Genomic DNA, 13,543 nt, shown 5'->3' with positions numbered 1-13,543 from the left:
AAACTTTAAGTCCAGCCTGAAGCCGCAAAGTGACAGTTGCAGGTCCAGGACTTAGACTGAAGTGGGAATGTCAGCTGACCGTGGTGAATCGCAGACAGTTCATGACACATCCAGGAACAAACTTCCTCCTGGATCCGATCCTCTTCCTAAACCTGCAGTTGGACTTCATTTTTGGTGGAAACTGTGGTCTGATCTGCAGCAGAACACAGTAACAGAAAACAAGCTAAAAGCAGCAACAGAAAACAAACATCATCTCTGCTGTGCTGGCTTTTTGTCACACAGCTACATTTTTAATGGCAAATAAAGCCACTCATTCTGGAACTGCATCCTCACTGGTGTGTTGCTGAAGAGGCATCGAGGAGATCCATCACAGTCTGAACACCTTCCCTGCACACAGAGACAAAAAAACTCATCAGTTTGGTTTTTCTTCATCTCCCTGTTTGCCTGAATGGGTTCTTTTCCTTACGCTGACTTGTAGGGCGACATGTTTGCTGCATCTGTTGCGACTGATTTTGAGGACCTGCTGCAGAATGATGACAACACCGTACTGCGTCTCAAAGTAGCCACTGTCTAGAGGTATGCCGTTCACAAATGTCTGGGGGACATAATGAGAAACAAGCCGCTGAACAGTCAAAAGGGATAAATGAGAACAATCTTGAAGCTCTGCAGGTCTCCTTTTGCTCCTCCTTTTTTTTCAGATTTTCCTATATTTGACCCTCTGTCCTTCTTTCCTCTTTCTTCTCTGTGGGGATCTATGTAAGGATCCCCACAGATTGACAGTTACAGTCAAATATCAATCCCGAACAAGAGCTGATGTGACAACTACCGTCAGCGCTTCAACCTCGTCAGTTTGGCTGGTACCTGATTTCTGTTGTTGAGATGGAACTGGACCTGGTAGTCAGCTCCCAGCAGAGTGCTGCTCTGCAAGCCATCGTGAAGGTGGTCAAGGTGGAGGAGTTCTTTGGGAATGACGTGGTACCGAAACACATCTGAGCTCTGTAAACAGAGGAGGCCCAAAAACAAGAGGGACTCAGAGAATGTTCCCAAGAAAAGAGCCAGGCAGCAAAATATTTTTTGCCACAAATATGTTATGTTTAGCTTTTCACAAGGTTAAATCCCATAACGGGGGCGGTAGATCTGTTGGGACATTAGAAAACTGTATTTTGTTCTTTATGCTTCCTCTAACTTTGTGCTGATAGGCATGTCTGGATCTCTGGATCTTTAAGTTCTGCAGATCAGCCATGAGGCACTGGATGCGGAACAAACCAGAACAGATGAGTTGGTTCTGCCCAGATGCTTTCTGATGGCCTCGTCTGTTGGCAGCAAGACAGTAAAATCCAAATTTCCCAGATCTGCGGACAAGTTGTATATCTGGAAAAAAATCAGAACACATTGTCATAAAAAACTTAAAGAAAACAGATTTCAGTCAACCCTCACAAACTACTTGATGAGCTGACAAAGTATTGCCCAGTTAAACATGTTCTTTAAACATACAGAAAGATTCTGACCTTATTCAGCTGTTGACTTTAAACAAACGTTATGAACCGTTTGAAATGGTTCCTTTCAACACTTACAGATTAGTGTCATTTTGTATCTCCCCCCCCCCCCCCCCCCAAGCTCTTCACTTGTCCTTACTGGCTCCCTTCATATCCTTACCAGAGCAGACTGTCTGAAAAGGGTGAAGTTGGAGGAGGTGTTCAAAAAGGCCATCAGGGTTGGAGGCTCAGGTGGGAGGTCTGAAGATGGGGGTGCAAGAACCTGAACACAACCAACAATGACACAAACATGATGGATGCAAACCCAGACAGGCAAAAAAAAAAAAAAAACCAGAATGATCCAAGTGGGTCAATGTCATAAATCCAGCTGAATTTAGCATGAAGCTTTCAGATGATCCACTAACGCCATCTGTGGGTAAAACATGAGTCGACCTGCACTTTTCCTTTTTGCATACATTTGCATGAGTTTATGTGTCTAACTGAGTGACATCTGTATCTGGACCCGCTTCCCTCACCTAACACTCTTGACATCCAAGTTGACCAATGGTGACCGTAGGTATGTGCGGACATTTTAAGAACGGGTAGTGTCCTGCATATCACATTCAGTGTTTAGGCTGCCCTTTCTGTGTCTGTGTAAGAAACTATAGTCCTCTGTTTTTGAACCTCGGTTGCACCAGTACTGAAAGACTTTGAATTAGTGCTTTTGGTCTATGTTGTAAATCTGAATATCTGAAAATGCTGTTTCTGGGCTTCTGTAAGTCTGCAACCAGAGCCTGCACCATTTGTCATATATATATATATATATATATATATATATATATATATATATATATATATATATATATATATATATATATTCTTTAGTTTATTCTTTAGTTTATAATAGCTCATTTGGATGAATAACTGTTTACTCCCATATTTGCCATCTGATTACCAATTAAAACCCTCTGCACTTTACCATAACCCCACCAGTTTGAGACATCCAAGTAGTTGCCCTTTCTCAGGATGCTCAGGAAAATGACACTTCCTGTCCTTCTTTACAAGGAACTGAAAAAGAATTAAACTGATCTGCATCTGGAAAAGGGGGAATCTGCTTTTAAAGCTCTTTCATCAAACCAGGATCATTTCAACAACACTTGAATTTATCAAATATTGTTTGAACAGACTGAACTAGATTACAAAAGCTAATATATTTTTCTCCTTCTTATTTTTTTCTTGGTTTTGTCGTTTCTTGAGACAGTCTCGGTATAAAATTGAGCAGATTGTTAAGCAAACCTTTTCCCAGGTGTAGTTTGACCCCCTGAGGACCACTGAGCGGCTGCTGTGTCCGTACCTGGTTGACAATGTGGATGTATCCGTTGATGGCAGGCAGGTTATATGTGAGGATGGAGGCGTTCCCCACATGAAGGGTCTGTAGCAACAGAATCATGACCACACCATCATGAGAATCCAGCTCACAGAGGAGGCTGGCAAAAGGAAAAACTGATGCTGCTGGAAACAGATTTTCAGATATGTTTGTCTCATGATTTTGCTTATATCCACATTATTTTTGTAGCCCTTATAATTCGAAAGACTCTTGTGGATTAAAAATGCTATAATTCGAACCAAATAATTTTACAATAGATTCATATATCTTTTTTTCTTTCCATTGGACCTCAATTTTTAGTTCCAAAAAAAGCTGTTTTGGAACGGTTGTGGGGGCCTTCTCTGTCCCTGCAGGATGACAGAGAGAAGGCTGACAGAAGGATGATCATGGTACCTCCAAAAGACAAAAACTGAAAATCTGAGATTCCCAAAGGACTGAGTTATGTAAGATGGAACTGTGTTACTGTTCTATCATAAGTTCTATCATATGTAAGAGGATCCTCTGTCCTCCACTCGTTACCTATTTTCATGGCATCTGTTTGAACTAGTTAAATGTATAAAAGACTCACAAACAGTCACACTCCAAACTCCACGATGGCTAAGACCAAAGAGCTGAATAAGGACAACAGAAACAAACGTGTTGACCTGCACCAGGCTGGGAAGACTGAATCTGCATTAGGTAAGCAGCCTGGTGTGAGGAAATCAACAGTAGGAGCTATTATTAGGAAATGTAAGACAAACCAGATCACTTTTAATCTCCCACCAACTGGGGATCCCCACAAGATCCCACCCTGTAGGGTCAAAATGATCACAAGAACGGTGAGCAAAAAACCCAGAACCACACGGGGGACCTAGTGAATGACCTGCAGAAAGCTGGGACCAAAGTAACAAAGGCTACCATCAGTAACACACTACACCACCAGGGACTCAAACCCTGCAGGGCCAGACGTGTCCCCCTGCTAAAGTTAGTACATGTGCAGAACCGTCTAAAGTCTGCTAGGAGCATTTGGATGATCCAGAAGAGGATTGGGAGAATGTCCTATGGTCAGATGAAAGCAAAATAGAACTTTTAGTAGGAACTCTACTCGTCGTGTTTGGAGGAGAAAGAATGAGTTGCATCCAAAGAACACCAGACCTACTGTAAAGTACACCGGTGGAAACATCATGATTTGAGGCTGATGTTCAGCAAAGGGACCAGGACAACTGATCCGTGTATAGGAAGAATAAATGAGGCCATGTATCGTCATATTTTGAGTGAAAACCTCCTTCCATCAGCAGTGAAGAGGAAACATGGCTGGGTCTTTCATCATGACAACCATCCCAAACACACGTTGCCCGGGTAGCGAAGGACTGGCTTCATAAGAAGCATTTCAAAGTCCTGGAATGGCCTAGCCAGTCTCCAGATCTCAACCCCATAGAAAATCTTTCAAAGGAGTTGTAAAACAATGTTGCCCAGCAACAGCCCCAAAACATCACTGCTCTAGAGGAGATCTGCATGGAGGAATGGGCCAAAAAAACAGAAACATTTTGAGAAAACCTTGTGAAGACTGCTGTCATTACCAGAAAAGGATGTATAAAGTGAGTTGAACTTTTGTTATTGACCAAATAGCTATTATCCACCATAATTTACAAATAAATTCTTAAACAATCAGGCGATGTTATTTTCTGGATTTTTTTTCTCATGGCTCTCATAGTTGAGGTACTGTATATCTATGATGAAAAAACAGGCCTCTCTCATGTTTTTAAGTGGAAGAACTTGCACAAGTGGTGGCTGACCAATAACTTTTGACCCACTGTACGCATATCACGCTTGTATCACGAAAGACCGAAATTTCATGTGGAAAATGCGCAAATTGTATGTAGTGGCTGTGTGACACAGCCTTTAAATAGAATTTTCCATCGCTCTGCTCCCAGTTATGGAATTCAACCCCTACAGACCCTTCCACACTTTAGATCTAAACTGCAAACACATGAACTCTTTGTATTCGTGATCCTTTTGAGTTCGTCTCAAAGTTCGTCTTGATGGGCTTCAAAGTAAAAAATGAACTCAAAAGGATCACGAAAATCACAAAAATCACAACAACAGTCGTCTCGACTGTTGTTGTGATTTTGGGCTATACGAATAAAATTGAATTGAATTGAATTGTTCAGGCTTTCCTTTCCACAGTACAGGCCCATTCTGCTTCTATGATCCATGTATGTATCTTTGACTGTTCTTAAATATTTATTTTTACATTGTTGTTTTTGTACAACGACCATGAGTCAAATGAAAGAAGTCCCAAATCAAATGTTTTCATCATGTTTTGAGTCAGCTGTCTGAAGCTGAAAATAAAACGTTGCACAGAGGCAGACTGGAGACATTTGCTGGGCCTGCTCTTCAGGTTTAACAGTTCTTACCCCATTGATTTTCCTAATTTCCCATTGGACGGCAGGGTTCAAAGTGGGCAGGCTGCTCCCCACCAAACTGTCCAGATCCTCCACAGAGTAAACCCCCAGCAGGTAGTGGGCTCTGCAGAAAGATTGAGCAGACACAAACTTCTGTTTTGGTTGTTCTATTAATAGTCAGTAGAATCCCAAAATGTTACTATCACATTCTAAAACACCATTCTAAGAACCACTTTGCAAAAAAAAAATGTCTTTCTTTTGCGACTAGAAAAACTGAGCATTATACATTTCTTTAGTAAACGTTTCCTTCACAAATTCACATACAGACCCTTTCCAAATAGTCAGAATCTCATGAAAAACCCAATTCCATTAAAAAAAACGACTTTCATATAAATTAGATTCAGGGCCCAATTCTGGTTTTGGGTTGACGAACGGACATGTTTTGCCTGCCGGCTGCTCTCACAAAGATTTTCAAGCGATATAAAAGTGGTTTCAACGATTGTCAAGCGACTTAAAAGCTGATTATCTCTAAGAAAGACAGCTGACCATCGCCCCGAAGAAAAAACAAAAAGCTTTAAGCTGCACTTGATGAAATCCATGCTAAGCTAGCTCCTCTCATGGAGCTAGTTGAAGAGTTTCGAAGACTCCAAGCTCAAAACGAGCAACGAGATAAACGATTCGACATTCTGGAGAAAAGAGTGGATGACATGGAACAACAAGCAAGGATGAATAATGTCATTCTCACTGGATTCCAGATCAAACCTCGGGCAAAGCTAAATGCAGCTGGAGCTAGCATTGTTAATGCTAATAGTAATGCTAGCATTCCTAGCGGTTCTTCTGAAACGGGGAGCGATGGAGAGTCTCTGGAACATCAAGTGGAATCATTTCTCACGTCTGAAGGGATTTCTCTGGATCTAAATTCCATTGAGACCTGCCACCCGCTCCCCAGGAGAAAGGAGACGGATAAACCAGCGATCCTCATCAGGTTTGTGAATCAAAACCAAAAGCTAGCTCTGATGATTCAAAGGAGGAATCTGAAGGGATCTGGTGTTTATCTGAACGACCATCTGACCAGAAGGAATTCTGAAATCACCAAACATGCCAGGCTTCTCAGGAAGTGAAGCAGATTGAGAACACTTGGGTTAAAGGCTGGAGAATCTTCCTAAAACCACTCGGTCCACCGGACCGGTCCAAGGTTCTGGTTGTGAAGAACACGAAGGACTTGGAGAAGTGTTTGATCACGGACGCCTGAAGCAACAAATGCAGTGATAAATAGTCATAAAGAGTCAAATATGATTTCAAGAAAAAAGGCACCTGGGATCAGCGCTATCTCTAAAAGTCTGAAGTGACCCTGATTTTCAGCAGAGAGTTCTGACCTGCAGACAACTTGACCTCAACTTTCAGCTGCACTGATAACAGCCGCAGAAGGATTTAGACTTTAATCTAATGTCTGCAGACATAACAGCGAAGAGAACTATAAACTCTGTTTAAACGCAGAAGAACAGCTGTTAATCAGCAGAAGATGGAAAACCAACCTTGGACAATTGACAGAAAATTGACCCTTTTTCATTTTACAGATTTATTATTATAACATGGTTAAAATGATTGATTTTCTAAATATATTTCTTCACTTGCTTCAAAAATTCATGATTTGTTTATTTTCTGATAGTTTTATTTTTAATCACAAACATGATTTTTCTAATGAAAATATCTGAATATATTTTAAATAACTGATCTGTATGTGGTATGTTGTTATACAAAATAGTTTTATCTACTTTACATAATTATCAAGTAATTCATCATTGTCATGTGATTTATTGATACTTAAGCATACGTAATGAACTAAAACTGTGTTGGTAAGGCATTGATACCAGATGAAAAGTTATGAACCGGATAATGATAAATCATGTAATAACAATGGTTACGGTAGAACAGGGGTGGGATTATATAAATTCACTTCCATCCACTCTTCTTCAAGGGAGAAACAGGATCTCTAATAACTTAAACAATACAAAATACCACTGCAGCAGGCAGGTAAACTCGAAACTCGAAATACAAGACACCAGAACTAGAGGACAGCACAGGAGGAAGGCGAAAGACAGGACTTAAATATGTACAGAACAGACGAGGAAACAATAAGGGCAGATGGCGACCAAAAATGAAACTCGGAACCTAAAAACATCATTAAGCCATTCTTTACTTTTCTTGTTACAAAGGTTCTTTAGTGTCTGTTTTTCTTTGCCCTGATTTTCCTGCATTATATACTGCATTCATACTGCAGTTTCAAAGCCACAAGGTAGTTTGTTATTTTAAAGTTTTTTTCATTAAACCCGAGCTTATCTTTAGTGGCTATAACACAAGATGGTGTCAGGTTAAAGATTGTCTGTATACATTTTAGAGCAGATACTACCTAGTGACAGGACCCATCTGTCCCAAGACAATAGTGAAGGAAGTTTTATTTTGGAAAACTAGCGGATTCTCTTAACCACATCCGTCTGTCTTGACGAATCATGTGACTTTAAGCAGCCTCTCGGATTCCTATCTGTCCTCAAGAGCAACCATTGATTGTCAACATGTCCATTAACCAAGATCTGGAATGGCCAACCCTGGTCCTCAGCCACAACCCTGCCTATTTTCCAGTCCTCCCTGACCAGCTTGCTGCCAATTAGCAAGCTCAAGTGATTCGACATCCTGATTGACTGAACGCACCTGGTTTAGGTAGTCAGTATTAAGCAGTCCACAGAGAGCTGGAAAACAACAGGGCTGAGGCTCTTGAGGATCAAGATTGGCCAGCCCTGACCAAGATGGCCAGCAGAGTCTGACCAATAGCCCAATCTGGATTCTACCTATGTGTTAGTGAACATCAGCGGGCATGTAAGTCTATTTGCTTTGTATGAGTGTGGGAGGTCACTGACCGCAGGAAATGAGGTAGGTGGTGCCGACTGGTCCAGAATTGGCTATCATCTAAGCTCATATTCTTCAGTGCTTTTGGAGATGGAACCAGCACTGTGAGATTTTGGCTTAGATCCTCTGCTGACTGACGAAACTTCTGCATCCAAAAAACACAGTACGTCACCTCTTGCCATATTTAAAATGCATGCTAAACACAGGCTCAGCGAACGTGTAGAAGGAGGAATACAAGTCAGTGTGAAGAGAGGACATACACACCCTTATTAGACGTGCAAAACTGTACAGCTCTGAGTTCATGTCCAGCTCCTGAAATAGGCACAAAACAATTTTTAACAGCTTTACCCTAGAAGAGCTTAGTCGAGAAACAGAGCTGAAGCTGTGGCGCAGCAAAGACACAGTGGAGCTCTCCAGGTGATGATATGAAAGATGGTACTTAAACTCTACCTAAAACAAAAGCAAAAGTCTTCTTTTCACCATGACTGTGGAGCGCAAAGCATCTGAAGACTCACGTCAAACAATGATCCATAACAAACACTTCCATCACCAACGTAGCCATCAGGACACGTACAGGTGTGAACTGCGCCTTCTTTCTGCTCACACTTTGCCTGCAGAGATGACAATAACGGTCTCTTTACATGACAAATGTTAACATTTTCAGTGTTCAGTGACATGTTGCGAGGTTTGTGGCAGCTGACCCTTCCAGAGCCAGATTTCCAAACATGAACCCAATTTACCTGCTTGCTACTGATTCTGTTTCCTATTTCATTTCAGAATCTTTCTATAAACATAGCACATTTATATTGAGCAAAGTAAGAATGTAAAATGTGTACTGGTTCAGTATGACTCTAAAAAATTGCCAAGGTGAATGCCACAGCCAGATTATGTCATGGATACGTCGACAGTGCACTCTCTCGCACACACACACACACACACACACACACAGAATTCACACTGGTCTAACCTTTACTTGTAGATAAAATCCATACATCTCTCCTACTGGGCAAAAATCTCTCTGCCTTTAGCGTAAAAATCCTCCTCATTTTAGTAGAAGTCTCTTAGTCTCAATGAAGATGTGTCGGTCCATCATTGGTCAACCATTATTCATTACTTTATGTTCAAGTCCAACTTTGAGATATTTTTTAATGATATTACATCTGCCATTTTTGCAGTCAGTTAGAGCAAAACATAAAATAACAGACTACAATTAAACTTTTTCAGCAACCACTGAAGAACAAACAAGCTCACAAGCGCCTTCTAGATTGAGGTAGAGCTACTGTCTGCCTCACCGTCTGTAATTTCAGTGCAGCTTCATGAAAGATCCATACACTAAATAAACAATAGACAAACGTCAAATACTTTATGTATTAAATAGAAAGTGAGGACATGTAATAATAAATCGTTATGTTATTAGGAAATAATGAGTAGCTAAAGGCACATAGTCAAACCAGTTTGGATAGGATTGTGCAATCTGTCATGTTGCACAGCTTGGTGCTACTTCACCTCACAGCCTATTCTGTAATTGAACAACAAATACGCAAAATAACAACAATTTTCAGTATAAAACTGATAACAGTCATGAAAATCATACATATAAATTGGATTTATAGTACAGGTTAGTGGTGACATTTTTATGGTATTATTAGTATATATTTCATGATGGCAGGCGAGGATAATGACAGGCCTAACCGTTTCCCCTGGCTGCACGCCCCTGCCTGTGATTCTGAAATGAAGGATCTTCTCCATCTCCACATGTGCTTGCCGCAAAACCAGCCGAAAAAAAATGCCCTTACTTAAGCTTGCAGCTCTTATTTTGGCCTCTATGCATGGAAAAGTGAGACTTATTGAAAGTAAGGATGCAGTGTTATTTCTGCTTGTGGCTAACAGCACATGTTGATTTCCAAAAAACAGAGAACAAGTCAGTGTATTCATTGGTTAAAAGTTCATTTATTGTTGTGTGTTTACACTATTCTATAAAAAAGGTTAAGTTTGTCTTTCAAAAACTAGAGGACAGCACATCAAGCTACCATTTCTGAATGTGCAGCATCAGCTATATGTAACTCCTTACGTTTCACGCTTTTCTAAAAGATGGTGAGTTACAGAAGATATGGGATATTAGGCAAATACCACATCGGGGTCTGCAGTCATCATTTTATTTCTGATCGAATCGTCAAATCATAATGAGTGCAAGATTTACGAAGAGGCTGTCACTGCTCTTTCTGAATGAAACAACTAGTCACTTCCTGCCGGAAAAAACGACCAAACTCAGCCTATGATGACTGGGAAGAGCCGACTAGTTCTGTTCTGACCACAGTTACTGCTCTACTACTGAGCCAGCTGCTGGATTTAGTCTGAGTGAAAATCAAGATCTGCGCTCTGAACCAGCAGGGCTCCAGAGTCAAATGGAGGTGATGACTATCAGCAACAAGTTTGCTTTGGAGTGGTTTGCTGCCTCTGATGATGACATCCCATTTTAAACAAGGTAAGCTATAAATGTGTCAGTGATTTATTTTACACGATTAGGGATTTGCATAAGCACAGTTTGTTAACTGCTAAGAGCATGTGAGGGAAAAAAAATAAAAAATAAAAAATTGTTAAAAGCTTATTACAGGAGGTGTAACAATTAATAAAGGAATTTTAGGATTCTGTGCTTTAGTTTGGATTTTCAGTTGTGTTTTGTTTGTATACATTTTAGAGCAGATACTACCTAACGACAGGACCTACCTGTCCCAAGACAAAACTGAAGGAAGTTTTTTTTGCAAAAAACTACCAGATTCTGTTCACCACATCCATTTGTCTTGACGCATCACTTCAGTCATTCCTGGTTCATGTTGATCATCCACAACTGTATGCATTTCTGTCAATTACCCTCAATGTACATAAGTGCCTGGTTTTCAGTTTGTCATTGTTTAGTCATCTGCTCTGTTGTGTCACCCTTTTTGTTTCTTCATGGTTTTGTCCTGCCCATCTGATGTACGTCTGGAGCCAGATTTCATTCGTAGTGTCTTTGGGTATCTTCAGTAGACTAGTGAACTTACGTAAACAGCACAGCTCTGCAATCCACTCTTCAAACTGAAAATGACTGAACGGTCTTACATTGAACAGGAAATGTGAGCATATTGCCCACTGTCTGCAAATTTTAGATTAGCATGTAAAGACAACTATTTTTTCTGAATTTAATCAAATTGTAAGCTTTTTATTCTCTTCAGTTTCACTTTTATTATATTGAGTGTTTTCATCTCCAGTTGCTTTTAGACTCTTGATAACTTTTCTTAAATGACAAGTTACTACTTGGTAATGATGACTTACAGATGCAAGACATCATTAAATCAACAAACCTGGATGTTGGTTTTATCTAATCATCCTTATTCTTATTTTCTTATTTTTGTGGGTGTGGGGGGGGGGGTATGTCCTAATGCAGCTTTGGTGCAGATTTTTTTTTTTCATTGGAATAACTGCATCAATAGTACCTCTGGATCAGTACGTTTGTATGGTGGTTCTTTCAAAACCTAAAAAGAGAGTGTTTTCCAATAGCAGCAGGATACCGAGCCCCAATCTCTTTTCTAGAGGTTTCTTAGGATCCTCCAAGGCTCTTGGGAGTTTTCATATTTTTGGCGGTGGGGCTCCCCTGAGAGAATGTGATGCACAGCTTCATTGGCAGTCATTTGATCCACAAACAGACATGGCAGGGATTTGGATTTCTTAACTGGCCAAAAGAAGAAACTGGTGTGCACACTCATATGGTTTTCTTAGACTATCAGTTGAATATAATTTAACATGTGTACATGTGTATGTGCTAGTGTGAGTGTGTGTACCAGTTCATGGCAGCCTCCGTTGTTTTGGGTGCAGGGGTTGATGAGCTCACACTCCTTTCCATTCCCCACATAACCAGTCTTGCAGACACACTCGTTCTGTAGACAGAAATATAGACAGAGTCATTTCTGTGACATGTACCATCAATAGGCTTCAATGTGAATTCGCAGAAGTTGCTAAATAATGTACGCGTTTGTTAAGTGACATGGATGAAATGAAGAGTAAAGAGATGGATATAAAGTCATAAATGTGGCATTCATGTCAAAGGAAAAAGACCCAAAACTAAATAAAACACAGAAGTACTAAATTTGTCAGCTCCTCAAAAGGAGGCTGGTTGTTCACCAAAGAAATAAAAAACCTTCTGGGATCAAAAATCTTTTTTCGTGTTTATTGTTCTTTCTGTCTATGACAACAGTGGGTTTGATCACCTGTTTTGATTCTATTAAAGCTCGACCTTTGCATTGTCAGAGGCCTGTGCTTTTGAATGGCGGGTGGGTCCCTTTGCCATTTCCTACCCACAGAGTTAGAAATACAGATAAAATGATGATGACATGATCATGTGTTTCTGCTTCTTGCCATTACTTTTACTGGCTTTTTTCACTGGCTTTATAATTTTTACCTGACTCTATGATGTCTGTATTGCTGGTGCCTGTTATACAAACAAGACAGGGAAGCTTGACTGCATCGACAATGAATGCAGTGGTTCTCAAACTTATCCTCTTGTTCCCCTCTATGGAGGAGGAAAAATCCCTCCCCCAAAAACAAAAACTGTGACAAAATAAGCCAAATAAGTTCAACTTTAATACCATATCAAAATCTCAAACATTTCTGCTGCTTGAGACAAAAAATATCACTTTTTAAGAACCATAACTAAAACAAAAAGTTGTGTTGATTGCTGCAATGTGTCTGCTTTGTGCTACACATCTTTTAAAAACAAGGTTGCAGGTTTGTTACTGTAAATCTCAAGTCATGCTCAAAATTGAACCAAGCTCTGTTCTTTGTTTTCAAAGTGGCAACAGCAGAAAAGCCTATCTCACAAAGATGGGAGGTAACGAATGGAAGCAGAATGCCCACAGCCATGAGTGGATGCTCCCTCTCCTTAAACAGGTCATCTATATGAAAGCCAGACCCACCCAGCCAGAATTCAGTGAGTGTCTGTGCTGGAAAGCTCATCCTCAGGGTGGAGTCTGGCATGATTTCAATGAACTGATCCTCCTCAGCAGCTCAAACAGTCGGTCCCGAAGCGTGAAGCCTTGTCCCACCGGGTGGCTCACGCTCACGGCCCCAGGTTTTATTCCTGTTCTGTCAATCTTAAAATCCTCCTATTCAAAACTTACTGCACACCACTGTATACTGCCCACCTGTGGACCACCTATAGGGCATCCAGCATGAGGAGGCTGCATGTCGCCTATAAGATGAGATTAGATTTGATTAAAACAGCCGCGGCGGTGCAGCGCAAGCAGTTTGTTTGTTGGTGCAAGAGTTAATACTCTTTAAACTTGTTTGATACATTTTATCTATGGTTTTATTGTCTTAACACTTCAACCAACGAAATTATCCTAACTCTCACCAATGTA

At 40.5% G+C, this 13,543-nt stretch overlaps 1 protein-coding gene across 2 annotated transcripts in view; it reads right to left on the bottom strand.

Annotated features, from left to right (window-relative positions):
• The window catches only part of stab1 (stabilin 1), a 113,720-nt gene that overhangs the window by 59,352 nt on the left and 40,825 nt on the right, over nucleotides 1-13,543 (bottom strand). For both annotated transcript variants that reach the window (XM_023954693.1, XM_023954694.1), the window contains exons 26-37: nucleotides 11,969-12,064; nucleotides 8,666-8,761; nucleotides 8,415-8,462; nucleotides 8,162-8,295; nucleotides 5,259-5,370; nucleotides 2,830-2,907; nucleotides 1,657-1,758; nucleotides 1,267-1,371; nucleotides 862-996; nucleotides 467-595; nucleotides 334-387; nucleotides 80-193 (exon numbers count right to left, since the gene is read on the bottom strand). In XM_023954693.1, coding sequence (XP_023810461.1) covers nucleotides 80-193; nucleotides 334-387; nucleotides 467-595; nucleotides 862-996; nucleotides 1,267-1,371; nucleotides 1,657-1,758; nucleotides 2,830-2,907; nucleotides 5,259-5,370; nucleotides 8,162-8,295; nucleotides 8,415-8,462; nucleotides 8,666-8,761; nucleotides 11,969-12,064 — 1,203 coding nt within the window. The remainder of the gene's footprint in view (nucleotides 1-79; nucleotides 194-333; nucleotides 388-466; nucleotides 596-861; nucleotides 997-1,266; nucleotides 1,372-1,656; nucleotides 1,759-2,829; nucleotides 2,908-5,258; nucleotides 5,371-8,161; nucleotides 8,296-8,414; nucleotides 8,463-8,665; nucleotides 8,762-11,968; nucleotides 12,065-13,543) is intronic.

The sequence above is a fragment of the Oryzias latipes genome, chromosome 5 (genome assembly GCF_002234675.1).
Source record: "Oryzias latipes chromosome 5, ASM223467v1".
Taxonomy (NCBI): Eukaryota; Metazoa; Chordata; class Actinopteri; order Beloniformes; family Adrianichthyidae; genus Oryzias; species Oryzias latipes.
This window is presented reverse-complemented; position numbering and strand designations above follow the sequence as displayed.